The sequence below is a fragment of the Zophobas morio genome, unplaced genomic scaffold (assembly GCF_036711695.1).
Source record: "Zophobas morio isolate AGI-343-1 ecotype UQ-CSIRO unplaced genomic scaffold, CSIRO_AGI_Zmor_V1 ptg000044l, whole genome shotgun sequence".
NCBI classification, from domain to species: Eukaryota; Metazoa; Arthropoda; class Insecta; order Coleoptera; family Tenebrionidae; genus Zophobas; species Zophobas morio.
In genome coordinates, this window is record NW_026972149.1 from 11,354,849 (window position 1) to 11,380,925 (window position 26,077).

The 26,077-nt window shown below is 35.4% G+C and overlaps 2 protein-coding genes across 3 annotated transcripts; both read right to left on the minus strand.

The window, feature by feature from the left end:
* Positions 1-9,830: 9,830 nt before the first annotated feature.
* On the minus strand, positions 9,831-11,594 carry LOC135141390 (BLOC-1-related complex subunit 6). 2 transcript variants are annotated; one of them, XM_064072450.1, is made up of 6 exons: positions 11,473-11,594; positions 11,051-11,426; positions 10,820-11,001; positions 10,688-10,771; positions 10,350-10,426; positions 9,831-10,203 (listed from the first exon to the last, which is right to left on the minus strand). In XM_064072450.1, the coding sequence occupies exons 1-6, from the start codon at positions 11,548-11,550 to the stop codon at positions 10,158-10,160; spliced, it is 843 nt and encodes a 280-aa protein (XP_063928520.1). In that variant the 5' UTR covers positions 11,551-11,594; the 3' UTR covers positions 9,831-10,157. The 2 variants fall into 2 exon arrangements, with proteins under 2 accessions (XP_063928520.1, XP_063928519.1); XM_064072449.1 differs by having other exon boundaries at positions 11,048-11,426.
* A 6,825-nt stretch (positions 11,595-18,419) lies between these two features.
* On the minus strand, positions 18,420-20,609 carry LOC135141901 (zinc finger MYM-type protein 1-like). The gene is made up of 6 exons (XM_064073477.1): positions 20,555-20,609; positions 20,030-20,321; positions 19,749-19,917; positions 19,484-19,691; positions 19,252-19,441; positions 18,420-18,990 (listed from the first exon to the last, which is right to left on the minus strand). Exons 1-6 carry the CDS (start codon positions 20,607-20,609, stop codon positions 18,420-18,422), a joined length of 1,485 nt encoding a protein of 494 aa, XP_063929547.1.
* Positions 20,610-26,077: the final 5,468 nt, after the last annotated feature.

Consider the following 26,077-nt stretch of genomic DNA (forward strand, 5'->3'; position numbering starts at 1 on the left):
AAATATTGACGTTCAGTAGCCAACAATCCTAATCACGATGTATGTTTACCATAAAAATGTCTCATTCAAATCCAATATAGCGCAACTAGCGCGCTCCCTTCAATATTCATCTCCATTCCCACAGCCGCCGACCAATCCGCTCCAAGAAACTCTTACCCAACTCGCACACATCACGGATCGCACTTTTTGGCGCACGCTAATATATCTCAGTTTAGACTATCCTAGTTTAAGCTGCCACGAGACCACCTTTCATTACACTGAGTGTTTTAAGTGCTTAACCGCAGCCGTCATGAGGGCGACGATAAATCATAATCCGTTCTCGCAACTTAACCCCCGTCTAGTTTGCACATGTCGAACCTCGTAAACATACGAATGCCCGAAACCCATTTTTACAACCTTTTGTGTAATTCTGCGTCCGGGACGCCGATTCGCAGATTTCTAATTAGACGCTCAAAACTTAGTAGAACAGTCGTCTACGCTCAAGGGCGCGAAGACAAAAACCGGTTTGTAAATACCGAATCGATTCAGAACCGGTTTGATGTGTTTGCACGCCGAGATTGGCGTCTAAACACAAGGTCGCCGAGATAGGCAAGCTAATTTAGGTGAAGAAGATTGAAGTTGCATTACGCTAACCTGTTTTCTAATGAAAGTCATAACCGTCATGTGCTGCGGGTTTTCGGCTTAAGCTCCGTATAATGCAGACACCATGTACACTCTTCTTTAATTTGGGTAGCGTGACGCTTCTAGCGCTGACGCGAGGCCACAGAAACAGCGGCGGCCGTTTACATGAAAATATTATTTTCCATCTCTTCGAGCAAGCACAATTATTTTTTAAATTTCGCACAAACGTTCACTTTTGACGCTCCGGTCGCATCTTAAATATGCATAAAATGTGTTTCGTCCTGAAATGCATGTAATCTCTTTAAAATGGAACGTGCGTAATCAGTTGCGGTTTAATTAAGAGCGGAAAACAACCAACAAAATACCTTGCCTGAAATTGCACTTCCGCTTTATCATTTAACAAGGGTGCACTACTACTCGTGCGGCGTCATGTAATATTATAATTTTCTAATAAGTTCCCTAATGTCTTCCATGCGACAAAACAGCTGCGCTCTTGTAGGATAAATAATATGCTAATTTTTAATCTCAACTTGTTTAGTGCTTCAATGATCGCAACGGAACACGCTTTATTGCGATAGCTTCGAGCTGACACTTTGATTCGACAAATGACTACAAGACAATTTTTACATAAACACTGCCAATTATTACAAACCTTTCACAACGATCCTAATTGGACGGAAACTATTTGTTTTCATATTGAAACAACGGACTAAAGCATCACCAGTTACTTCCTCGCCAACAAAACTCCGCATCAATCGAGAACTTCCAACTGATGATGGAAATGGTCTTATCGAGTCTGACATAAGTCACTGAATCGACGACATGAATACAGTGTAACCTCTATAATTCGAACCCATATGTGGTTTCAAGAAAAAGAAAACTGGTATAACTTTTGAAAAAGTTGTCCAAACCTCCTCAAAAAATTCTAGGATATAGATCTTGATATGCTTATTCCAAGAATATAGAGGGGTTATGGGTGACGGAACAATATTTTCGAAAAATTCCATTGCAATATTCAGTGGGCGATTCTGAAAAAATGGTTAGAGTTATTGAAAAAACGATGCCGAAAGTGTCTTGTAGAGCCAATTCTACAAAAAAATATATTTAGTTGGGTTTCGAAACAATGACAACAATGTTTGCCTGATATAAAGCGAAAGTACAAAGCAGCAAAAATTGAGTCAGCGTTAAAAATGTTTGACGCAAGAATTGTCAAAGTTTTCAAAACTCCACGTTTAAAATGTTCGCAGTTAATTTTAGGTCCCCTGGTGTTTTATTTTCGGATAAATTTAAAGGAATCTGGTGTTTTGTTGCTGGATGAACTTGAAGAAATCTTTTGAGCTTTTAACAATTATAGTGTTTTATTTTTTACGAATTTGAAAAATGTTGAGTGCTGCAGTATTTTTTTTTAATTCAGGAGACTCTTGGGTACCCATGGTGTATTATTTTATTTTTGAGGAGTTTGGAGTTCTATTTTTTGAAAATTCTGACATGACTTGTTTTTGAGGTAATTTTGGAACGCCGTTTTTTTTTGAAAAATTTAAAACAATCTTGAGGTTCTAGGTATTCCTATTTGGAAAGAATTTGAAAGTGCTTTGGAGTCTTTGGTGTCTTTTCTTATAATAACTTAATTAATAATTTTCTTAGAGAATATGTCACTACCTGCCAAAATCAGTCTTAACAGGTACTAACCCCACCCACCCGCCCTATCTTTTCTAAGCGGGTATCTCATTTGCCAAAATCAGTCTTATCTTAGCAGGTACTAGCCCCATCCACCCATCATTTCTTTTCTTAAAGGGTATCTCATTTGCCTAAATCAGTTTAATCTTAACAGGTACTAGCCCCACCCGCCCACCCTCGATTTTCTTAGAGGGTATGTAGTTTGCCAAAATCAGTCTTATCTTAGCAGGTACTAGCCCCGCCCACCCATTCCCTCTTTTCTTAGAATGTATGTCATTTGGCAAAATCACTCTTATCTTGGCAAGTACTAGCCCCACCCACCCACCCCCTCTTTTCTTAGAATGTACGTCATTTGGGAAAATCGATTTTATCTTAGCAGGTAGTAGAAAATGGTCGAAAATGGGGTGAAATTTGAAGAAGGGAATTGGAAAATTTTCACTTTTGAAAAAGTTGTCTAAAAATCTTCAGAAAAATCTAAGATATAGATCTGAACGTGCCGATTCCAAATATATATATCATGTTTGTGATAACAGAGCAATATTTTCGAAATATTTGGTTTTAAAATGAAATTTTTTAAAGATTCCAAAACGGTTGCAATTATCGAAAAAACGACGCCGGAAGTGACTTCTAGAGCTCGAATTCTACAAGAAAATGTATTTAGTTGATTTCGAAAATGGTCGAAAATGGGCTGAAATTTGAAGAAAGTGTGAAGTATTGGAAAAAAAATTTGAAAAATTTGTCCAAAAATCCTCAAAAAATCTATGATATAGATCTCGACGTGCTGATTCCAAAAATACAGCGAAGTATGGGTGCTAAAAGTAAAAAAAGTTCAGGTAAAAGTCTTCTCCTTTCAGAGATAAAAATTATTAAAATTTATGTCCAAATTCGTTCTACGTCTCTGACAAAAAGATCGTCTTTCGTTTTTATAACAACACTTAGTCTTGACAAAAGTTTTATTGTTAGAGTTGCTAGAATTTACTAAAATAAATTAATTTAAACTATTTATCCTTCAATAGCGTCTAAAAAAGTTTGGATAAGGGTTAATTTTCCCCTTATAATTTTGAATAACTGTCAATTTTGTCGTATGTGCCTTCCGATAACACCCTATATAGAGTGTTTACGGTAACGGAACAATATTTTCGAAATATTCGATTTTAAAATAAAGTTTTTTAAAAATTCCAAAAATTACGATATTTCAATGGACAGTTCAGGAAAAACGCTTGGAGTTATCAAAGAAGTAATGCCGGAATTGGCTTCTGCGACACGAAATATACAAGAAAATGTATTTAGTTAAATTTCTAAAATCGTCGAAAATGACTTGAAATTTGCAATACAAAAACGGAGCTGGTGGAGTTACAACCCGCTTGTCTAGATTCCACTAGTTATCAATGGCAAATACACTTTTTGTTCAATAAAATGAGTGATCAGAAAGAAAACCGTGTGGGTGCCACTTCGAATTTTTTTAAGCGCAGATTCGACCACTTGACAAAATAAAATTCAATTTCCATCTAATCAAAAAAAAACAATGAAATTCAAAAGCAGAGGTGGCTGGGGTTAGTTTTACCTTTTTGTCTACATTCCACTGTGTATCAATGTAAATGCCACTTTTTCTCCAATAAAATGAGAGATTAGACCCAAAACCGGGTGGGTGGGCGGGGCAAATTTGAAGCTTTTGAGAATTGGAAAAATTTCAAAGTTGAAAAATCTTCAAACAAATCTGGGATATAGATCTCGATGTGGGGTATAGAATATAGGGACATCGGGATTTGCTAACAACTGCTAAAGCTATCCAACTCGGATCTAGGTACTCGTCTCCTAACAAGCTACATCTTCTATGAAAAAAGCGTTTCAAGTTGGATACAAAAGTAGCAGGCAACAAACTTAAATTTTGTTTAATAATGACCCGAAGAACAAATACGTTAACTGGTGACAATTTTACTTTGATCCCTTCGAGCTTGATATTCTCCGGGTATACGAAAATCTCTTGCAAGAGGTCCTTCGATAACCACCCACCCCAAATTACTGTGTAAGAATTAAATACGCAAATGTTTTTAAAACTTCATTGTTTACCTCAGATTTACAAGGATTTGAGAAACACGTTTCGCACATTTTGTGGGACGTAATTTCGTTAGCGTGTTTTTGAATTTTGTTCATGAAAAAATAAGGTCGTAATAAGTTTTGCCATAATTATGGTAATTTTTATAAACGTTTGAACGTCGTGACTCGGCGGGTGGCAACAATTTGTTTTCGTGTTGAAAGAGCTGCGTAATAAAGCATCATCAGTTATTTGTATCAGCTCGAACCACTTTAGCTTCTTGACAAACAAAAACATCGTTTTATATTCATAGCGCCTTTCATAAACCCATTACATCCACCGAAAGATTTCTAAACTAAGCTAGTCGCACTAAGTGGATTTTGATAAATTAAAAAAAGATGGTGGATGCGCCAGTTCTGGTAATTTATTTTTCATTTGTTGAGGTGTGGAATTAATTTGGGGTGAGACTAACGGACCGAGGGAATGTAAAATTATTTAAATTGCTCGGGCAGACCCGATGTACATTCAAAAGCATAAATAATAACATCATCATCATCATCAAAGATCGTCCGAAAAAACACACTCGCAGATTATAATTACAGAAATATGTATTTACTTAGCCGGACACCAAACAATTTTAATACGTTGCCATTAATCTTCACAATGTGCTGACGCAGCCCTCCAAATGGGAGTGGTAGCACAATTTAAATTTTACGCCGAAAGATAAATCTAATAAAGTAAGGTCTCGAGCAAAAATTGCTTTGAAATAATAATTTTCGGGCTTTCGTACAAAGTGGACAAAAACATAAATACGCTTCGCGGAAAGACAAAACGGTTCAATGAAGTCAGGCAAAAATTTTTTGTTTGACGTGTCCAGCTGTTCACAAACAAAACCAGCAAATCCAAGAATAGAATCCAAAAGTTAATCTGCCTGAAGAATTATGGACAACATTAATGTCTTGGACGTTTGCGCGCTATTAAAATTAAAATAGGTAGTACAGTTAGAGCTGCATTAACTTGAACCGTTATTACACAAAACTTAATAAACAATTAAAGTTTATTGCTCAGTAAATGCCTCCTAATAAATACAAAGTGGTAATTCTGAACAAATGCACGCTTACTTTAAGTCGTTGTAACTGTTTCCATAATCGCGTTTTCAATGGAATTAACTCATCCTCTAAACGCAAAAATTGAAACAATCCATCATTCCACGTCACAAAAACCCAACTTTACCATTAAAGCTAGTCGATACCTGGACCCCACGTGACACTTTTCCAACAACTGAAAATTCCTGTTCACGAATGTTTAGCAGAGCATCGTCAGCAGTCCATTTGCCGGCGTAAAGTCGCCCGGAAAATGGAATCGAAAGCAAATTCGACGACCACGTGTCAGCGCTTGTTTTATATTTACGTAGTCGTGGATCAGAACGACCGTCTAAATTTTGCACAAGAGCTCGAAAACGCTCGAAATGCAAAGGAATCAGCAAATGTCGCTCCATGAGGACTCTATTCACGGCGAGCCGATGGATGATCGATATTGCGAAGCAGACGTGTTGATGAGATGATAATGCATGTGCTCCAGACTAACGTGTCGGTGGGGCCAACTTGCGCCATTACCATACTGGCAGCGACGTTCGACGAAAAATGGGCCAAACTCGCTTAAAATATTCACTTCGCTGCCGGTTCCGCGCGACTAATTGCAAAAAACCGACAAGCGAGACTCCCCCAAGGGGCTTCTCGGGAACCCTTCTTGTTCCATTCAAATTAACCGGTACTTGAGCCACAAACGTTATGCATGCGGGGGTTCCGAGCACACGTTACGTCCGCGACTGTGGAATATAACTGTGGCGTCCCGATTCGAAAATTAAATTTCACGCCAGGAAGCAAAAATTATTTGATAGTGTAGATTTGTTTATTTCAAATGTACCTGTCAATAGTGTAAATCATCAAGGAGGTGACAAGGAGTTTTAATTTTGCTCTTATTACTCGACCCTTCGTTGCGCATGGGGGAATTGCCATCCACTCACTTCGGTTAGGTTTTCGCGAACTAAAAAATTGTGACATTTGTTCACTTGTCTGTCTGTAGAAAGTGTCAGAATTTGGATTTTCTTTTTGGTGAAAGTTTGTACATTTGGGTGTGAGTTTCTCCTGTCTACCTTGTAAGCGTTCGGGTGAGCGATGGGCCGAGGGCCGGGACCCCGCTCCCATTAGCGATTACACAATAGTGTTTAATAAAGTGTGTGATATATGTAGCGTGAACCGTCACAAGCGACAGAGGCGTCGGTCAGCGCGCTAAGTACGGCCCGCTGAACAAATCGACGCTCGACAAACTGGCGCCCCACTTTATTATCGGAATTATATGAAAATTATACTTCTCATTACCTCTATTTGCAAAACAATCTAATTGAGCCCTGAATTATTCCCGACAATCTAAACACATTAATCACCCCAGAAGAAACGACATTAGCGACACCTCTGCCATGCCCAATCAATACCAACGCCCATATCCTAATTAATACACTCACCATCTGCACACCCATTACGTAAACCTTATTAACAACAAATTCGTGTAATATACTTCGGTGCGGTGCTCCAAATTTCCCGCTCCTTTTAGCCATCCCGAATCAAATTTGCGCAGAAATGGGCAGCGAACATGCGACGAGACATCTAAAATTAATGTCTGGATTTACCCCGTTGTCGCGATTCGCTTAATCGCCGCCTTAGTTCAAACAGAATCGGCGAATCCGGATCGGATTCATTTGCAAGTTAATTAAGTCAAGTCGTTAAATAAGTAACAGTCGGTTAATCGCGGTTAATGGACCAGTTAAACTCGTTTCGCGGTTTTAAGGCTAATTCACTCAAAGCGCAGCTTAATTTCATTAATTTGCGCTGCATTATAAATCACGCCTGTGGCGTAACTTAATCCGCGAGCGAAGCGAGTTCGAGGGGCGATTTTGTCTTGTTGAATTTTTTTGATCAAATAGACACGCATTGTTTCAGAAATGACTTTGAAATGTGTAGAATGAGGTGGTTTACGAGGGGTATTGTAAATGAATACCTATAAAGCGCGATTTAATCAGTGCGGTAATGCCTGTGTGCTTGTTACCCTTTTTGAAGACAAAGTGTAATGAGTGTTTTGTCCTTAATGCCGTAACATGCCGGGAGTGAAGAAAGCCGGAAAGTAGACCCTTCTGTTTAGCGTGTGCGACAATCAAAATTACAATCTCTATATAATAGCGACACTTAACAATTTTACCTTCCCGAAGCTAATGTAATTTATGAATTCTTTGTTAAATGCGAAAGCGTCTTTTGATCTCCGATTAAATATTGTCAATTTGGCACCCCTTTTTAGCGCTGATATTGTGTTTGTGCAGATTTACTGTGAGAAGATAGAGGGGCTTAAATTATTCACTAACCATAAAATCGGGGTTGGACTGTTTACTCAAATAGATTTTTACTGTATGACAAAACGGTCATAAATCTTCTCCCTTTCGGCGAGAACGTGGTTTGTTTATTAGATAGCTCCTTGCCGCAACTTCGTTATAAATAAAAATTAATTAATCACGATTTGTTGAGAAATTTTTAACAACCGACACGTCGCTAAAAATAGAAGCAATAAGGGAATGCAATTTTAAGTGATCTTATCGCGTCTTCCCCTATTCTCAGCGCCCCTTCGTATCACTTTGTTGATATTCTGTCTCCTATTTCGATAACAAGAATGATGTAACCTGTCAAAACAATTCGTTTATTTCAATGTACTTCCTGTTATAATATCCTAGGAACACCATACGTCTTGCTTAGTTTCTGATTTATATGATAAGCAGAAGGAAAAGGCGCTGCGTCTGAACAAATAAACATCGAATCGTATGACAAAGAGAAATTAAAATTGACGATGACAATACCGCATGATGAGCCTAAAACTACATTTCCACGGTACACGGCACGTGCTAACGCTTGAAAATTGTTGTTGGTTTTTCTTTTTATTGATCTAGGAAGAAAGGAGGTTGAGATGTTTCTAATCACCTCGACGTGTTCCAATTTATATATTTTCTTGGTGCGTGGAGCGGCGGTAAATGGCGAATAAACAATCCGACGGCAGCAACGTAGGTTCATTGTGTGGTATTTTTCTTCGAGGACAAGCACTCCACCGCTGTCATTTAGTGTAGGTGTTGTTTCTGAATTACACACGCACATGAGTTCCATTTTATGTAAAAGCCTTCGTGGCAGTGCGTGTAAAGGCATTATTAACAAAGTGCATGGGAAGAAAGGACGTGGTTTGCGAAACATTTAGCGAAATATCGTGTAGAGGAAACAGGAAATGCTCCAACACAATCCCTCTGTCGATTTAGGTGATGACCACAGAAAAAATGGAATTGTATTCAAGCGGCGCAGTTTTTCATTTCTTGAAAAAAGCCTTCGACGAATTGAAAATGTCACTATTACAATAAGTTCTTGTCGGAATGACGGCTTTTAAATTACTTCGTCGTGGGAAATGAGTTCGGGACAATTGCAAGATGAAAACTCTTTATCTAATTCAATAACAACCCGACAAGTTAATTTTTATGATAACTTCCCTCTTTGCATTTATATCAATCTCCGTTTCCGTAGAATTGTCTGTTTAAAACTTTGAAGAAAATTTACCGCCGGAATAATTTATTATCGTTATCTGTTTTAATGCGTTCTTAATGAAGCGTCCGCAATTAGTCACCTTGTAGCAATAAACGCTGATCGATAAAACTGTAGTCGCGGCCGGCTACGCAAAACAACCCGTCCCCACTTTAATCCAAAACCGGGATTTTACGCCAATTTCGACTAAATAAACCCAAATTTTACGCAATTCCGGCGCCGCGGAAATAAAATTAATGGACGTTGCAGAAACATATTCATCATTCGCAGTTTGGCCTGCTCTTGAAAAGATTTATTATTTCTTTTATTATAATTTAGTAATCCGGCGGGAAAATCATTATATAATTCGAGCCAAGTCTGCTCTAAAGAACCGTGACGCGATTGTTAAAAGGATCGTAAAAGAAATTGTTTACTGTACTGCACTGGAACACAATTTCCACTATCTGGCTAATTTATGGCAGAATCCGTTATGCAATTTCTCGCAACACTTGCAAAAATCGCAATAACGGAAAATAGCTGCACCGCAATTATTCTCTATTCTCCCACAGTAAATAATTACGTGATTTACAACCCCGCCTGTTTCGACGTGCATATTTGCGAATTTTTCAAAGGCGCCGCTACGGCTTCAAGGCAAAAACGAGACAACGACACTTAAATAACATGCTTAGAATAATTTATAACAATTTTAGTCGAATTTGAAATTCAGATTCGTGTTCACTTTTTTATTCTTGATTGTATGAAAAAAAATGATAGGGGGCAGCTGTGTACACTGAGCGGAGACTCAAACCGTTTCTATAATCACGACCAATCACTAGATGGCGATGCGTCGCATACACAATACACATATCCCAGACTCCAATAATTATTAAACATTTGGTAACAGAATTTTATTATACAAAAATAGCTAAACATTGTCGGAGAGATAAAAATCCGTTAAAACGCTCAGGAATGATGAAATAAAATTTAAAACAATACTGCGAATTAATAAATAAAAAGGTGTATAACAAGCAGATAAAATATAAAATTATAACAACGTAGCGTCAACAAAAAGCCTTGATACTAATAAACGCGTGAACACCGTTAAAATGGAGCACAAGATCTTATATAAACAAGTTTAGGCATCGTTTGTTGGTCACTTGTGCAACAGTTTGCTTTCATTGTCTATCTACAGAATTAATACGTATTTCCTAAATTTCGCCTCAAACGTAACTTTCAAACAGGTCCACTAACCTTTTAATTTCTTTTCTGGTAAAAGAATTAAGGAAAACTGCTAAACACACAAGGAAATTGCCAGCTGTCTCAGACTGCGATTCATTTAAGTTTATAAATATGTAGTAATATTCCCTGTAAAAATCTGAGACACCTGATGTAGACGAATTTTGAAAGGATACATCCTAGCTGCGTGATTTTGTACCGTCTTCATAGCTTGCGTAACTTCTTCTGTTTTCGCCATCATGGTGTACATACTCTAAGAATTACAAATGCTAACATTAAATGACTTTTAAATAAAGTATGGAGGTCATATGATAGGAGAGGAATTGTTTAAAGATCAAATCCTATAGTACTAAAAGATTTTTAAATTTTCTGTTATCAATATCATACGACCTCCATCTATTAAACACATGTATAAAGTGAACACGGGGGTCAATTTAATACTATTAAATCAAAACCACACTTATCCATTTGTCATTCATAGCCCCCCACAGTCACTTTTTTGTGTCATACATACTTTAATGTTTGAATCCATGGCGTCGGACATTTTCGACACTGCGTTTTTATAGACATCTACATTATCAGCCGTAATTGATGAAATCTGTAATAACTAGATTAAAAACAAACCACAGAACATACCAAAACCTACAGAATGTAAAATCCCGCACAAATTTTCAGTCAAATTATCAATAGAAGTGGCCATTTTTTGCGCCTCACACTCCAAATCATTCAACAACCCTGAATCCAACTGCCCCACTTGTGGTACCAATAACTGCCTGTAGAGAGTGCTAGGGGTGCAACTCCTGGAGCCCCCTGGTAAAGGAGGCGTATCTAGAACACAACTTTGTAACCCCACGCAATATCATTGTCCCCTCACCACCTCCTTTCTTTGTCACAGGACTAGACAACTTTATTTTATATTCTAAATCTTCAGCTACAAAATGTGTCATGTTCCCCTCTACGTGCACCGTGCCCTCTAGATTCAAAGGCCCCAGTGGCTTACAAGAGGGGATATTTCTATCACAACTCAGAGTAACGGGTCTCTGCATTATGTGTTCGGCTAGCGGTATAGGATCCATGGTTAAAGACAAGGGGGCTTCAAGTTCGGGACTGATCCCTGATTTGAAAGAAATTTCACTGTATGAAGCTGTCATTTGTTGTGAAATTTCATCGTCGACTTCGCCCTCCACCTCATTGTCGAAATGATTGTCTTCCTGCACTGGAAGTGGTTGCTGGGGCGGAATTTTGCGAGGTCTCTAAAATAAAGTGATATAATGATCGTAAAGTTATTATGGTACTTACGGCTGGTAACGGTGGCGGCAAGCTAGGGGGTGGGTCTGAGGGTGGGGGCGGTGATGGTGAGCCCTCATGTGATTCCATGGTCAGTGGAGCTCTATACTGTGTCAATATTTATGTTTATTGACATGACAGTTCGCTTGACATTTAGTTTGGATGCAAACCACGTGTATTGTTGGTTGCATACTACGAGTTGGGCTTGTGTCTAAATCGAAATTTTAAAAAAGCTTGCACACTTGTGCATATCTGGTCATTTGTTTTTGCTGCTTCATAAAAGAACTTTATTTTAAATATTTCTGTTTTCCAATTACCTATTAAATTCGTTCACAGGACTTTTTTCCATATTAATTAAATATTGACAGACATTTACGTCCAAATTAAATAAAATTTTTACCTTATAAAATGTAATGATCAGCAAAATATATGTGCTGTTAAGTTTAATTAACTCTTTGACAATACACGTGCGTAATTCTCATTTTACTTCTTTTTACTTACCGAGCGTAAGCTAAGGAAGTAATAATAATATAATATTTTCTCGACCCCCATAGTAGGAAAAAAAGTAGTCTCCCATTTCCGTCTGTCTCTCTGTCTGAATCCATTTTTATTAGACACGTAATCTCCGAAACTGCTGGACCGATTGTTGTCAAGTTGTACATATATTAAAAGTATCATATAGATGGTTCAAGCCTAACCAAAATTTTGCTATATATTATGCTATATTCATGACGTCATAGCAATTTTTATTTAGATGAAATTACCCCACTTTTTCGAAAATGTTAAAATACGCCCGTCTTTATTTCATAAAAATTATAATAATAATATTCAGAACATTCTGTTCGATTGCGACTGTTACAATAATTTTAGTCCCCTGTTTTGTGACGACAAACTCACTCAAATCAAAACAGTTTTTACTTCCCGAAAGTAAGCTAAGGAAATATGGTAACTGACCAGTGACCACTTTTGTATTTTTTGTCTTGCATTGGTAATGGTTTGTTATTAATATTATCTTGTTAATCACGTCATCACAGAATTGTTTATTCATCAAATTAAGAATGAGTCCCCCTATTTTCTTTAAATTAGAGAACGCGCCCGGTGATATTTAGTAATAATAAAATAATAATTGAAATTTGCGTTCCCGTGGCGCAGGGATTGGGGGGTGCTATTGACGCCGGTTCATTCGTTCACCGAAAAGAATCGAAGATAATTCTTCGATAATTTATGAACTAGTTGGGTCCTCCAGTAACCCCAGATGTGCTGTTTGCAATTTGTCACGTACTTAACAATAACGCTTAGTTCGAAAAACTGCACAACAAAAATGTATCAGTCGTAGTTGCGAACTCGTGCTGTCTGCAGAGCTGTTACCATTTTATTTGATATGTTTGTGTGACGAATAATAACTAGCCCACAACTTCTTGTACCCCTACACCTAATTTCAATGAATTTGTAGAACTTGTTCTCAAGATATTTAATCATTTCCATACATTCTAGAGACCCTGTATAAAGGTTATCAGAAAACAAAATTTTTTTATATTTTTTCAAAGAAGCGGAATTCTATATTTCCAGGGCGAAGGAAGTTCTGTCGAAGTAACCTTGGAACAATTTTTTTTAAGAATGTGAAACGATCTCGGCGGTCCCAGTTGTCTTTCTTTAAGAATGTCAAACCTTCTCTGGGGTCCCAACTGACTTTTTTAAAAATGTAAAACCTTCTCGGGGGCGCCAAATGTCTTTTTTTAAGCACGTCAAACCTTCTCTGGGGTCCCAACTGTCTTTTTTAAAAATGTAAAACCTTCTCGGGATTACCAAATGTGTTTTTTTTAATGTGAAACTTGTCAGGGGTCCCAACTGTGTTTTTTAAGCTTCTCGGGTGTCTCAACTGTCTTTTTTAAAAATGTCAAATTTTCTCGGGAGGCCTAAATGTCTTTTTTTAATGTGAAACCTTCTCGGGAGTCCCAACTGTCTTTTTTAAAAATAAAAAATTTTGTCGGGGGCGCGAAATGTCTATTTGTAATATGAAACCTTCTCGGCGGTTCCAAATGATGTTTTTAAAAATGTAAAACCTTCTCGGGGGCGCTAAATTTGTGTTTTTTTTTTTAAATATAAAACCTTCTCGGGGTCTCAATTGTCTTTTTTTAAGTATGTCAAATCTTCTCTGGGGTTCCAACTGTCTTTTTTAAAAATATAAAACCTTCTCGGGGATACCAAATGTGTTTTTTTTTAATGTGAAACTTTTCGGGGGTTCCAACTGTCTTTTTTAAAATAAAAAATCTTCTCGGGGGTGCGAAATGTCTATTTGTAATCTGAAACCTTCTCGGTGGTCCCAAATGACGTTTTTAAAAATGTAAAACCTTCTCGGGGGCGCCAAATGTGTGTTTTTTTTTATATGAAACCTCGGAGGTCTCAATTGTCTTTTTTTAAGTATGTCAAATCTTCTCTGGGGTACCAACTGTCTTTTTTAAAAATGTAAAACCTTCTCGGGGATACCAAATGTGTTTTTTTTTAATGTAAAATCTTATTGGGGATCCCAAATGTATTTTTAAAAATGTAAAGTGTTCTCGGATCTACCAAATGTTTTTTTTAGAATGTGAAAGCTTCTCGGGAGCCCTAAATGTCTTTTTACTTCCCGAGCGTAAGCAAAGGAAGTATTGTAATCGAGTCCGTCGGCCGACTCTCTACTTTTACGTTTTCTCGATCTTTCATGACCCCTAGAAGACGAAGAAATAGGTCTCCCATTTCCGTCTGTCTGTCCGTCTGTCCGTCTGTCCGTCCGTCTGTCCGTCCGTCCGTCTGTCCGTCCGTCCGTCTGTCCGTCTGCCCCCGGATTTTTATTAGACAGATAATCTCCGAAAGTACTCGACCGATTGTTGTGAAATTTTGTACTTATATTAAGAATATCATGTAGATGGTAAAACGCTAACCAAAATTTGTCTAATCATCCCCACCACTAATGCGATGACGTCACTTCAAAATTGTACATAGTAAATGGGTTTTCAATTGTATAAAATAACATAGTGCTACACATGTAGTTTACAACTCCGAATCGACTTTTCACCCGAAACGTCCAGATTTTTGGAAAAAAAATCAAAATTATAAAACAACATTTTGAAATTTAATTTTTAATCTGCTAACCAGAATGCTTTGAAATGTTGCAGATGTTTTAAGGCTATAAAGAGCATCATAAATCTTTAGTCAAAAAATATTTGCTTACCCCCTCCAAAAACTTGATGACGTCAGTTCAAAAGTTTGTGGAATAAATCATATCTAAAATGTACAAAATATGATGAGTCTGTACTTGTGATCTATCACTCCATTCATATTTTTTGGATTTGCATATACAGGGTGACTCAAAAAAATTAATGAATGCGTAAATATATTTTATTGATTTAATCAGGAACTACAAAACCGAATGCTCTGAAATCTTGCAGATGTTTTAAGGTCATAAAGAGCATAATAAATGTTTAGTCAAAATATATTTGCTTATCCCCTCCAAAAACTTGATGACGTCAGCTCGAAAGTTTGCCGAATAAATCATATCTAAAGTGTACAAAATATGATGAGCCTGTACTTGTCATTTATCACTCCATTCATATTTTTTGGATTTGCATATACAGAGTGACTCAAAAAAATTAATGAATGCGTAAATATATTTTATTGATTTAATCAGGAACTACAAAACGGAATGCTCTGACATCTTGCAGATGTTTGAAGGTTATAAAGAGCATAATAAATGTTTAGTCAAAATATATTTGCTTATCCCCTCCAAAAACTTGATGACGTCAGCTCGAAAATTTGCCGAATAAATCATATCTAAAATGTACAAAATATGATCAGTCTGTACTTGTGATCTATCACTCCATTCATATTTTTTGGATTTGCATATACAGGGTGATTCAAGAAAATAAATGAAAGCGTAGATTTATTTTACTGATTTACTCAGGAACTACAAAACCGAATGCTTCGAAATCTTGAAGATATTTTAAAATTATCATAAGCATGGTAAATTTTTGATCAAAATGTATTTGGTCGTCCCTCCTAAAAAATTTATGACATCACCACAAAATTTTGCTGAATAAATCCTATCTAAAATGTACAAAATATGGTGAGTCTCTTCTTGTGATTTATCATTCCATTTAAATTTTTTCGATTTGCATATACAGGGTGACTCAAAAAAATTAATGAATGCGTAAATTAATTTTATTGATTTAATCAGGAACTACAAAACCGAATGCTTTGAAATCTTGCAGATGTTTTAAGGTTATAAAGAGCATAATAAATTTTTAGTCAAAATATATTTGGTTATCTTCTACAAAAAACTGATGACGTCAGCTCAAAAGTTTGCCGAATAAATCGTATCTAAAATGTACAAAATATGATGAGTTTGTACTTGTGATTTATCATTCCATTCATATTTTTGGATTTGCATATGCAGGGTGACTCAAAAAAATTAATGAAGGCGTGAATTTATTTTATCGATTTAATCAGGAATTACAAAACCGAATGCTTTGAAATCTTGGGAATATTTTAATGTTATTATAAGCATGGTAAACTTTTGTTCAAAATGTATTTGTTCATCCCTCCTAAAAAAATTGATGACGTCACCCTTAAATTTTGCTGAATAAATCCTATCTAAAATGCAAAAAATATGATGAGTTTGTACTTGTGATTTATCATTCCATTCATATTTTTTAGATTTTCTTAAGAGGTGGTTCAAAAAAATTAATGAAGTCAATTTATTTTATTGATTAAATTAAAGGCAACACTTATTATTAGTATTACACCCCAACCAACCCAATTTGGTAGACACAAAATTTGTTAAAGGAAAAACTCGGTTGAAACATAAGGGTAGCATCGCTTATTTACATCGACTTTAACATTACAGACCTGCATTTGTTTTATGCGATCACTTGGTTCCGCGAATGTGAAATAGACATGTTTATAATCAACCAATTGTGAATTTCACCGTCAAGAATTAAAATAAAACCCAATGTTTTATATAATAAGCGGAAGTCGAAGCAATAAAACCGATGGTCGTTTTGTTTACAGTTTCTCTGTTTGACTTTCACGTATGCTGTTACGCTTGTCATCTTAAATTAAGAATGTTTATACATAAACGATTTTCAGTTGCCGTATACGCGAGTAAATTGTTTCGTTATTTTATTGATTATAAAAATCAATATTCAAAACGACCCAATTCATTTTCCCGAAAATTTGGGAATACAATAATTTTATTCTTAGTATTACACTACATCTATCCCAACTGATATACGTGTCCTTGCAAAAATGTTGATGACGTCATCGCAATTTTTTTTAAATTCCCACTACAAAAATGTAATGAGAAAAAAACACAATAGCCATGCAGTCGTCAAGTTTCATTTAATGTGAAACTTCTCGGGGGTTCCAACTGTCTTTTTTTTAATGTAAAATCTTATCGGGGATCCCAAATGTATTTTTAAAAATGTAAAACCTTATCGGGGCCCCAAATGTAATTTTTTTTTAATGTGAAAGTTTCTCGGTTGTCTTAACTGTCTTTTTTAAAAATGTAAAACTTTCTCGGGAGCCCTAAATGTCTTTTTTTTAATGTAAGATCTTTTCTGGGGCGCGAAATGCCTTTGTTTAATGTAAGATCTTCTCGGGGGTCCCAACTGACTTTTTAAAAATGTAAAACCTTGTCGGGGGCTTCAAATGTCTTTTTTTAAGTATGTCAAACCTTCTCTGGGGTCCCAACTGTCTTTTTTAAAAATGTTAAACCTTCTCGGGGTTACCAAATGTGTATTTTTAATGTGAAACTTGTCGGGGGTCCCAACTGTGTTTTTAAGCTTCTCGGGTGTCTCAACTGTGTTTTTTAAAAATGTCAAATTTTCTCGGGAGCCCCAAATGTCTTTTGTTAATGTGAAACCTTCTCGGGAGTCCCAACTGTTTTTTTTTTTTTTTTAATAAAAAATATTCTCGGGGGCGCGAAATGTCTATTTGTAATATGAAACCTTCTCGGTGGTCCCAAATGACGTTTTTAAAAATGTAAAACCTTCTTGGGGGCGCCAAATGTGTGTTTTTTTTTTTTAATATGAAACCTTCTCGGGGGCCTCAATTGTCTTTTTTTAAGTATGTCAAACCTTCTCTGGGGTCCCAACTGTCTTTTTTAAAAATGCAAAACCTTCTCGGGGCTACCAAATGTGGTTCTTTTTAATGTGAAACTTCTCGGGGGTTCCAACCAGTGGCGGCTCGTGGTGATTTTCGATGGGTGGGCAATGCATTTTCCGTATGTTATAACATGTATTAGAAAAAAGTATGTATGTATTGTAATACATATATCTAAAACATCTTTGTGCGAGCGAGAGAGCATTTTTGTTTTGGTGCTCTATGTCAGTCAATATAATAAATATTTTATGTATATTATATATATATATAATATATTAAATATATATATACAAAATATTTTTTGTAAATATTACATATATCGTTCAGCAAGAACCAACGAGAAGGTCAGAGCAACTCTTGCCAGGAGAGGAAAGGGAAGGAAAATTAAGGGTTCTGTACATAAATGGGTTACGGGAGTTAGGAGTTTATCAAAGTACACAGTACATCAAATACCAACATGTGAAGATTTTGAAATAATATGAAAAGAAAACGTTAAATTTCAAACCTTTACTAAGATACACGTAGAAAAAGTAGGAATTTGGAAAATTATCTGATGTAGCGTACTCGTTAAAACAAAAATTAACAAAACTAATAATAAACATAAAAACAAAATTAAAAATGAGAAGTGAAACAAAAAATAAATTCTCAAAATAATAATAAAATTAATATATAACAACAAGCAAAATAAAAATTATTCTCAAAATACCAACAACTTTAAAATGCAAAAAAATAAAATAAATTCTATAAATAAGAACAAATAAATAATACTTAAATTATTTCAAACTTTATTACGGTGGAAAATGAATTGTTACTTAATTTAACTACTGCTTGTAGATTAAATCAATTCGTCTATTTTTACTGAGGGCGAAATGGTCTATAACATTATCATAAAATTTCGAAGTTTCAAAATTATCTTGCAAATATTTTACTAAACCCCTTTCAATAGCGATTGTTGCCAAATTACTTAATCGAGACTGATCCATAGAGTTTCTACTGAATGTTTTGATGCGCTTAAGAGTAGAAAAGCTCCTTTCCACCGACGCAGAACTAGCTGGTAATGATAATGCAACGCATAATAATTTATAAATTTCTGGAACATCACTTTGTAACTCATTTGTGTAAATACATTCTGTAATATCTGAATAATTAGATGAATTACCAAATATGTCTGGATCGGAATACCAGACCTGTAGTTCATTTTGTAATATATTCTTTATGAATAATTTTGGATAAGTCTTTAATAACAAATCTAATAAATCGTGAGGAAACTTCTTTTTAAATAAAGTAAATTTACTTTTATCTAGTAAGTCCAAAAAAGCTAAAAACTCTAAATCTTTAAATCTAATATCAATCTGATTCATAATTAAATCTAATATTTCCTTATATAGTCTCCTAAAATAAGTTGTTGAATCGTGGTCTATCCTGCGTTTTTTTATTGGTCCTCCAACAATGTTACATACATCATTATATATTTTTTGAAAATAGTTATCTTCCTCTCTAAAGTTTTTTAATGTCGCCAAAAGATTTTGTATTCTATTTTTGCAGTAGTTCACATCCGAGAATTTAGACTGGAAGATATTGAAAATGGCATCGGTTTGTTCAAAAATAATGTAAAATGTGTTTAATAAAAATAAAAATGTGAAATCTTCTAACATGTTTTTGAATCCAACTGCCGCTCTGATAGACTCCTGATCTCTAGAAAACTCATCGCTATTTAAAATATATTCAAATACTTCCAACAATTCGGATCTTTCATTAATAATTACATTAATTGTGCGAGATTTGTAATTCCATCGCGTATCTGAACCACTAGGTATTCGTGCGGTACCCACTTCGTCCAAAACTTTGGTACGTTTAGTAGATTTTGAAAAAAAAGCTGACAAACCGTTCACATTAGCAACAAAAATTCGACATTCCTTTATTTTACTGACAGAGTCTTGTAAAATTAAATTCATTCTGTGGGCATAACAATGTATAAAAAGTGCTTGAGGAGCAACATTTTTTATTTTTGATTGTAAACCATTCAGTTCCCCTGACATAACAGATGCTCCATCATACGTTTGTCCTATTAACTTATTTGCAAGATCAAAATCCTGAAATGTATTTGTCAACATTTGAAATAAATCATTAGCCCTGCGTCCTTCACTTACATTGAAAAATCCCATAAAACGTTCTACAATTTTACCGTTTGTTACGTATCTAAAAATTACGGATAATTGCGATAAACACTGGATGTCAGTGGTTTCATCGACCTGCCAGGAGAAGCAAGGTGATTGTTTAATTTCTGCTGATATTATTTGTGATATAATTTTGTTGATACTGTCAATTAAATCATTTTGAATAGTTTTAGACAAACCGCTAAATACCTACTGAAGACTCATCCAAAAATTTTTTAAATTTATCATCAAATTTTGATAATAAATTTGCCAACTCTTTGAAATTCCCTTGATTAAGAGAATTTTGTGATTCGTCATGTCCCCGTAATGCTTGTTCCTGTGTACCCAAGAAAATTATCATGTCGATTAAACGTCTAATAATGTCCCTATTTTCTTTAATTATCTCATTCTGCTTTAAAATATTTTCACGATAAGCCGAATTAAGAGAATTTTGTATAGTTTGACTTCGTTTTCCTAGTAATTTTAATTTTAACGACGCGAATTTGTGCTCTTCAGATTGATCATGTTTCTGTAAAGCGGTACTAATATGTTTTATGTCGCTATAGCCTGTGGAATTCCAAGGGGTTCGTAATTTTTCGTTAAATAACAAACAATTCCAACAGTATAATTTGTTTGTCGTTTCGCTACCGGTCAGCCAATAATATTTATTATACCAATTTTTATTAAAGCCTCTGTTGCTGCCACGAGAGTTTGTAATGATTAAATTTTTCATTTCGGGAGATCATCAAGTTCCATGCTACTGAATTTATTTTTAATTAAAAAAAACACAACGTCTTTACCTTCATTTACCACCTCTCTAATAGTACTCGCACAGCCTGCAGTTGGATTTGCCATTTTAGAAAAAAATACACTTACAATTACTTTGGTACCGCCTAACCGTTAATTTGAATGAAGTAGACTATATAACAATTAAATGCACAATGCAGTTTCTCATTTAACTGAATTCTGAAGAGTCGTGTCTGCGACGAACCATGCCGAATACTTCCGATTTTCCAGGGTGGCTTCGCCCGTCCTAGCACGAGCGCGGAACAAAACTGTGTGGACTGTCCGGATTAAATAATAAATTAAAAGTATATTTAACTTTTGTTGACTCTGCTACAGTTAAGCAAGCATTTACTTTATTAAACAAAAATACGTATGTAATAACATACAAATTTATGTCACATACGTACTTCAATAATAAATCAATTACTTATTCTCATCATTCATTAATCGAATTTTTTAATTTATAATTCATTATAAAGTTAACACCGTGTCATAATAACGAATATGGTTATTACGAATTTTCATTTGATATGAAAAATTATTTATTAATGTCGGTGTTGCTATTTTTTATTAAAAAAAATATTCCAGAATTTTCGCATAATCATTATTTTGCTTACCACTTTACCCACATTTCAATAGAGTAATAAAAATAATTACCTACATACTTTTACAAACAAAATGAGCAGAAAAATCGAAATTAATTATTGAATCTTGAATCGAATATCCGAAGTCCGCTCCCGCAGCGTACGAGTTATACATTGAGACGGCATCGGCAGGGCGTCGTGCCCCGCTTGAAGCAAGAAAACACGGATATGCAAAGACGTGCGTTTCGAATTCTTTACTCTCAGTCACGTACATAGAAAACCGAACGTATGTTGTTGCTTACAATCAAGAGGGTGGACCAGGGTGGACTAGCCCATCCTCACATGAACCGTATAACGCCGAGATCTGACGCACTTTTTTGCAACTGCAATTTCTCAGTTGCGGAAACTGCGGGATGTAATGAAGAAAATCCGTTGGCTTAAATGATGTTTATTATTATAAATATTTGTGTATACAAAAAAAATAATTTAAAAAAGAAAAAAATCAATATTTTACTTCCTATCGTAAAGAATCAAATAGGGTGGGCATTGCCCACCCTGCCCACCCCGAGGAGCCGCCACTGGTTCCAACTGTCTTTTTTTTAATGTAAAATCTTATCGGGTATCCCAAATGTATTTTTAAAAATGTAAAACCTTATCAGGACCCCAAATGTATTTTTTTTTTAATGTGAAAGCTTCTCGGTTGCCTTAACTGTCTTTTTTAAAAATGTAAAACTTTCTCGGGAGCCCTAAATGTATTTTTTTTAAAATGTAAGATCTTTTCTGGGTCGCGAAATGCCTTTGTTTAATATGTAAGACTTTCTCGGGGGTCCCAACTGACTTTTTTAAAAATGTCAAATATTTTCGGGAGTCCCAACTGTCTTTTTTAAAAATAAAAAATCTACTCGGGGGCGCGAAATGTCTATTTGTAATATGAAACCTTCTCGGTGGTCCCAAATGACGTTTTTAAAAATGTAAAACCTTCTCGGGGGCGCCAAATGTGTGTTTTTTTGTAATATGAAACCTTCTCGGGGGTCTCAACTGTCTTTTCTTTTAATGTAAAACCTTCTCGGGGGCGCGAAATGCCTTTTTTAATGTGAAACCTTCTCGGCCATCCCAACTGTCTTTTTTAAAAATGGAAAATCTTCTCGGGGGCGCGAAATGTCCATTTTTAATATGAAACCTTCGCGGCGGTCCCAAATGATGTTTTTAAAAATGTTAAACCTTCTCGGGGGCGCCAAATGTGTATGTGTTTTTTTTTATTGTAAAACCTTTTCGGAGAGGCCAAATGTCTTTTTAAGAATGTGAAACCTTCTCGAGGGCCCCAAATGTCTTTTTTTTTTAAATTGTATCTTCTCGGGGCTCCCAACTGTCTTCTTTTTTTCTATTACACTCTGACTAGTACCTTCTATATTATTTTTAAAACAGTATTTGTTGGACTGTTCTTCAAAAGCGAGAGAAGTTCTGTCGAAACAACTTTCAACCAATTTTTTTCAGAAACATTAACTTTGTTTAGGTTCACTGCACTGTAGTAGGTACGTGGTAGCTGGGATGAATTGATTTATTAATCAAACATGATGAGTTATTAATTAATTAATATTTAGTGCGGCATGTTATGTCCACTTACCTTCAATTTTAGCTAGCTAAAAATTAATTACGCACCAATTAATAATTAAAAAAAAAACAAACTTGCCGATAGTTAAATTTTAGTGTAAATTCATTGTGGCACAATTGGCTAACAATGTAGCAAAAAAAATCCGGTTTACGTACTTCGACGAGTTTAATTGAAGAACAACGCGTGTTGTTGATTGTTGAATGACACCAATAATTTTTTTGAAAATCGAACGTTGATGCACCCTCTGGTGTTGCAGGACGCTAATAACTTTTTGTCAAAAGACGGCACCTATTCAACTTTTTTTATAGTAATTTTTAAATCAAATTACAGAGTAGCTACCCTTAGTTCATTTATGCATAATGATTTTCTACTTCACTTGCAGTCCAGAAAACTGTTTCACTTTCTGGGATTCGAAATGTTTAGGAGATGGCGCACATTTATTGATTCCCACAAAATGGCGGTAATCCAAACGATATAATTTGACAGAAAAAATTCTGTGACGTGTCTTAACTAACTATTAGTAGCTACTGGGTGCTATTAATTATTACAGTTAAGTAGACTGGATTAGCCTCATTATCTATTAATGAATTATATATGATAAATCGTAATCACGGTGTTATCCATTAATTAGTGTTCAATTGCGACTTCAGATTAACTAATAATTCCTCAGTCTGATTGATTGGGAGTTAATTCTCTTCATAGGAAATTATTCAATACCTATTAGTCGTGGTGCTAATCCGAAATGAAAGGGATAGAATATGAGATAGTATCACAAAAGAAAATTTTTATTTTTTTTTTTGGTGTTCGGTGTTGTTCTGTGGTCAAACGCCATTTTGAGAGTTTGTTACCCAGCTCCAAACTGTGTATCTGTTACCGGCAATCTGTATAATTAGGTATTCTATACAATACCTAGGCAATGTATAGAATGCCTAAAACGTTAAGTATGAAATATTATTCATTTTATACTTTGCCTAGGTATTCTATACAGTGCCGAATGCGCAGCCGGTAATGTGTGTAAAAGACGAGAGCAGGTGTTTAAAACTTCTGGAAAAAATTTCCCCTTGTGCCATTGGGTACCACTGTAAGAATCCCCGTTCCGGAAGTCGACAGAGGTCCCTGTAGTTTTACAAAAAATGGATGACGAACTTTATGTCTAATATTATTTCTTTGTGTAGGATCTAGTAACCGAACAATAAATAAATATTTTTTAGTGCAGTAATTCTTAATTCTATTGCAAAAAAATACGTACCTTTTTTATAAAGATTGTATTATTTTACACATTGCCAATGGACCACCAGGTATTCTCTATACAATCCCTAGGAATTGTATAGATTACCTAGGCAAAGTATGTAATGGACAATCATATTCGTAATATTTCATACATTGCCTGGACGCCCCCGGTATTCTACACATTGCCTAGGTCTTGTATAGAATACCGGAATTATACAGATTGCCGGTAACATTGAACTACTGAAGAGAACAGAGAGCTATATTGCGTTTGCTTGTCGACACACACATAAATTTCGTCGAGTTAGAAACACGACGTTATCTCAATAATATGAACCGTTTTAATTATAAACGAAAGCAGAGTATTGTTGAAGTTAGGGACATATTTATTTATTATGTAAATGAACATTCTTCTACACAAACATCATTTTGTACACCTACTACTGTCATGCCGACGTTATAATAATACGAACTTGTTAGAACAAGGTAAAAAGAGTACTGTTGACAAAAAAGCACGGGGGTTTAACTTAAGTGAATAAAGGCGCCCTTTGTATAAAGAGTAATGAGAGGGTAGAGAATTAAGCGACTATGCGTTTAAAATGGCTCAAGAAAGAGTAAACCCGTCTGTCACATGATTTTCACTTTGTGTGCCTACAGGGTTTTAAGCGTCTCAACTTGACTTTACTTAACAGTAACTTTAAGAAGTTTGAGTGGTCAGTGAATAAATAAGAGAATTTCGAGGAAGTGACGTCAGGAAAGTTCGCACACAATTTGATTTCACTTGTTCATCGACCATCGGAATATACCTAACCTATATCTCGACATTGTGAACCGTGTGGGAAACGTGCCATAAGAACATATTGTTAATGCAATAACTAATACGCCGGAGAAATGCAGACCTGTAGAACAAACAGTCGGCTCAGTTCTAATCACTGAGATATTTAATGAGATTATCATGATTATGTGTCTATATGCCGTTCCAAATGCGAATATACGATAGTGGTTGCTGCCTACTGATCAGACATAAACATGATGAATTGCGGATATTTAGACGTAATTTAATAACACTAATAACAACGCAAAAATAATAGTCGGGCACCAGTTTTTGCGTATCATCGAAAAATCAACTGTGCATCGGTTTCTCGGCCCGAAAACTGTAACTGCTTGAGTTAGGAACGTTTACGCGAGTTTTTAAGAATTTCTCATTCCGAGCTATATCCCATCAAATATATTTGCTGTTTAACATGGATGGCTGCTATATGCCTCGATCATAAACTTAACTTTAGTCGATCGGGGAATTTTCGTTTTATTAGGGGCGTTCTTTATGAAGGGCCGGTGTAGTTTCAACCAATTTTACACTTGCAATATTCGATTCTTGCCGGCTGAGAGAAAATGAGAACGGCTTTTTTTTAATATTGGCCAAATCCTGTGAAACCCATAAAATTGAGTCGGCCCAATGAAAGTTAAATTTGTAGACTCTTTACATAAAATGCTTAAATATTAAACAAAAACCAATTCCGTTTTGTGTAAAAATGTAGATTGCCAATTACTTTAGCGCTGAATTAAGTAAAGAGGTTCGTGAAACAATAATAAAATTCAATTTTCTTCTTCTTGGCTTTCATTTATTTAAGGTTTCTGTAGCTACAACGTTCATTTATTTAGGCAATTGTAGTGTTAATTAATTTACTCTGAATGAAGATGTTAAAAGGACATAACGAATGCTCACATAAACAGTCAAACTTGACGAAATGCTCCACTGCATAAGAAACAAAAAAGAATAACTTATGCGGAAAAATTAATTTGACTAATTCGCAGAGAGACATCAGTTTTAAACTTTTAACTAAAAACCTTCCTAATTTAATTAATTGTATTTCATCGAATTTCGTCAAAGCTCAATTATTCTGTTCTCCGATGGGATATGACGTACTTATTTAATTAAGCGCTTATCTCCTCGTTACGAAACACTCTACTGAATTAGAGGTTTTGTTATAAAAAATATGTAAACGACTTGGGACATATTTAACACGATAAACAGAAAAAAGTATGAAAGCGTATAAAAATACTTGAACCATACCGTCGCTCGTTCCACTCTGATCGTCCCCAGGAATCAATAG

Excerpts from the sequence above, each read along its gene's own strand:
- LOC135141390 (XM_064072449.1), bottom strand. The coding sequence starts at position 11,550 with ATGGAATCACATGAGGGCTCACCATCACCGCCCCCACCCTCAGACCCA. Across the intron at positions 11,427-11,472 it reads TGCCGCCACCGTTACCAGCC|AGACCTCGCAAAATTCCGCC; the intron begins GTAAGTACCATA and ends ACTTTATTTTAG. Across the intron at positions 10,427-10,687 it reads CCATGGATTCAAACATTAAA|AGTATGTACACCATGATGGC; the intron begins GTATGTATGACA and ends TGTAATTCTTAG.
- LOC135141901 (XM_064073477.1), bottom strand. The coding sequence starts at position 20,609 with ATGGCAAATCCAACTGCAGGCTGTGCGAGTACTATTAGAGAGGTGGTA. Across the intron at positions 20,322-20,554 it reads TAGAGAGGTGGTAAATGAAG|GCTATAGCGACATAAAACAT; the intron begins GTAAAGACGTTG and ends GGAATTCCACAG. Across the intron at positions 19,692-19,748 it reads GTTTTATGGGATTTTTCAAT|GATTTTGATCTTGCAAATAA; the intron begins GTAAGTGAAGGA and ends AATACATTTCAG.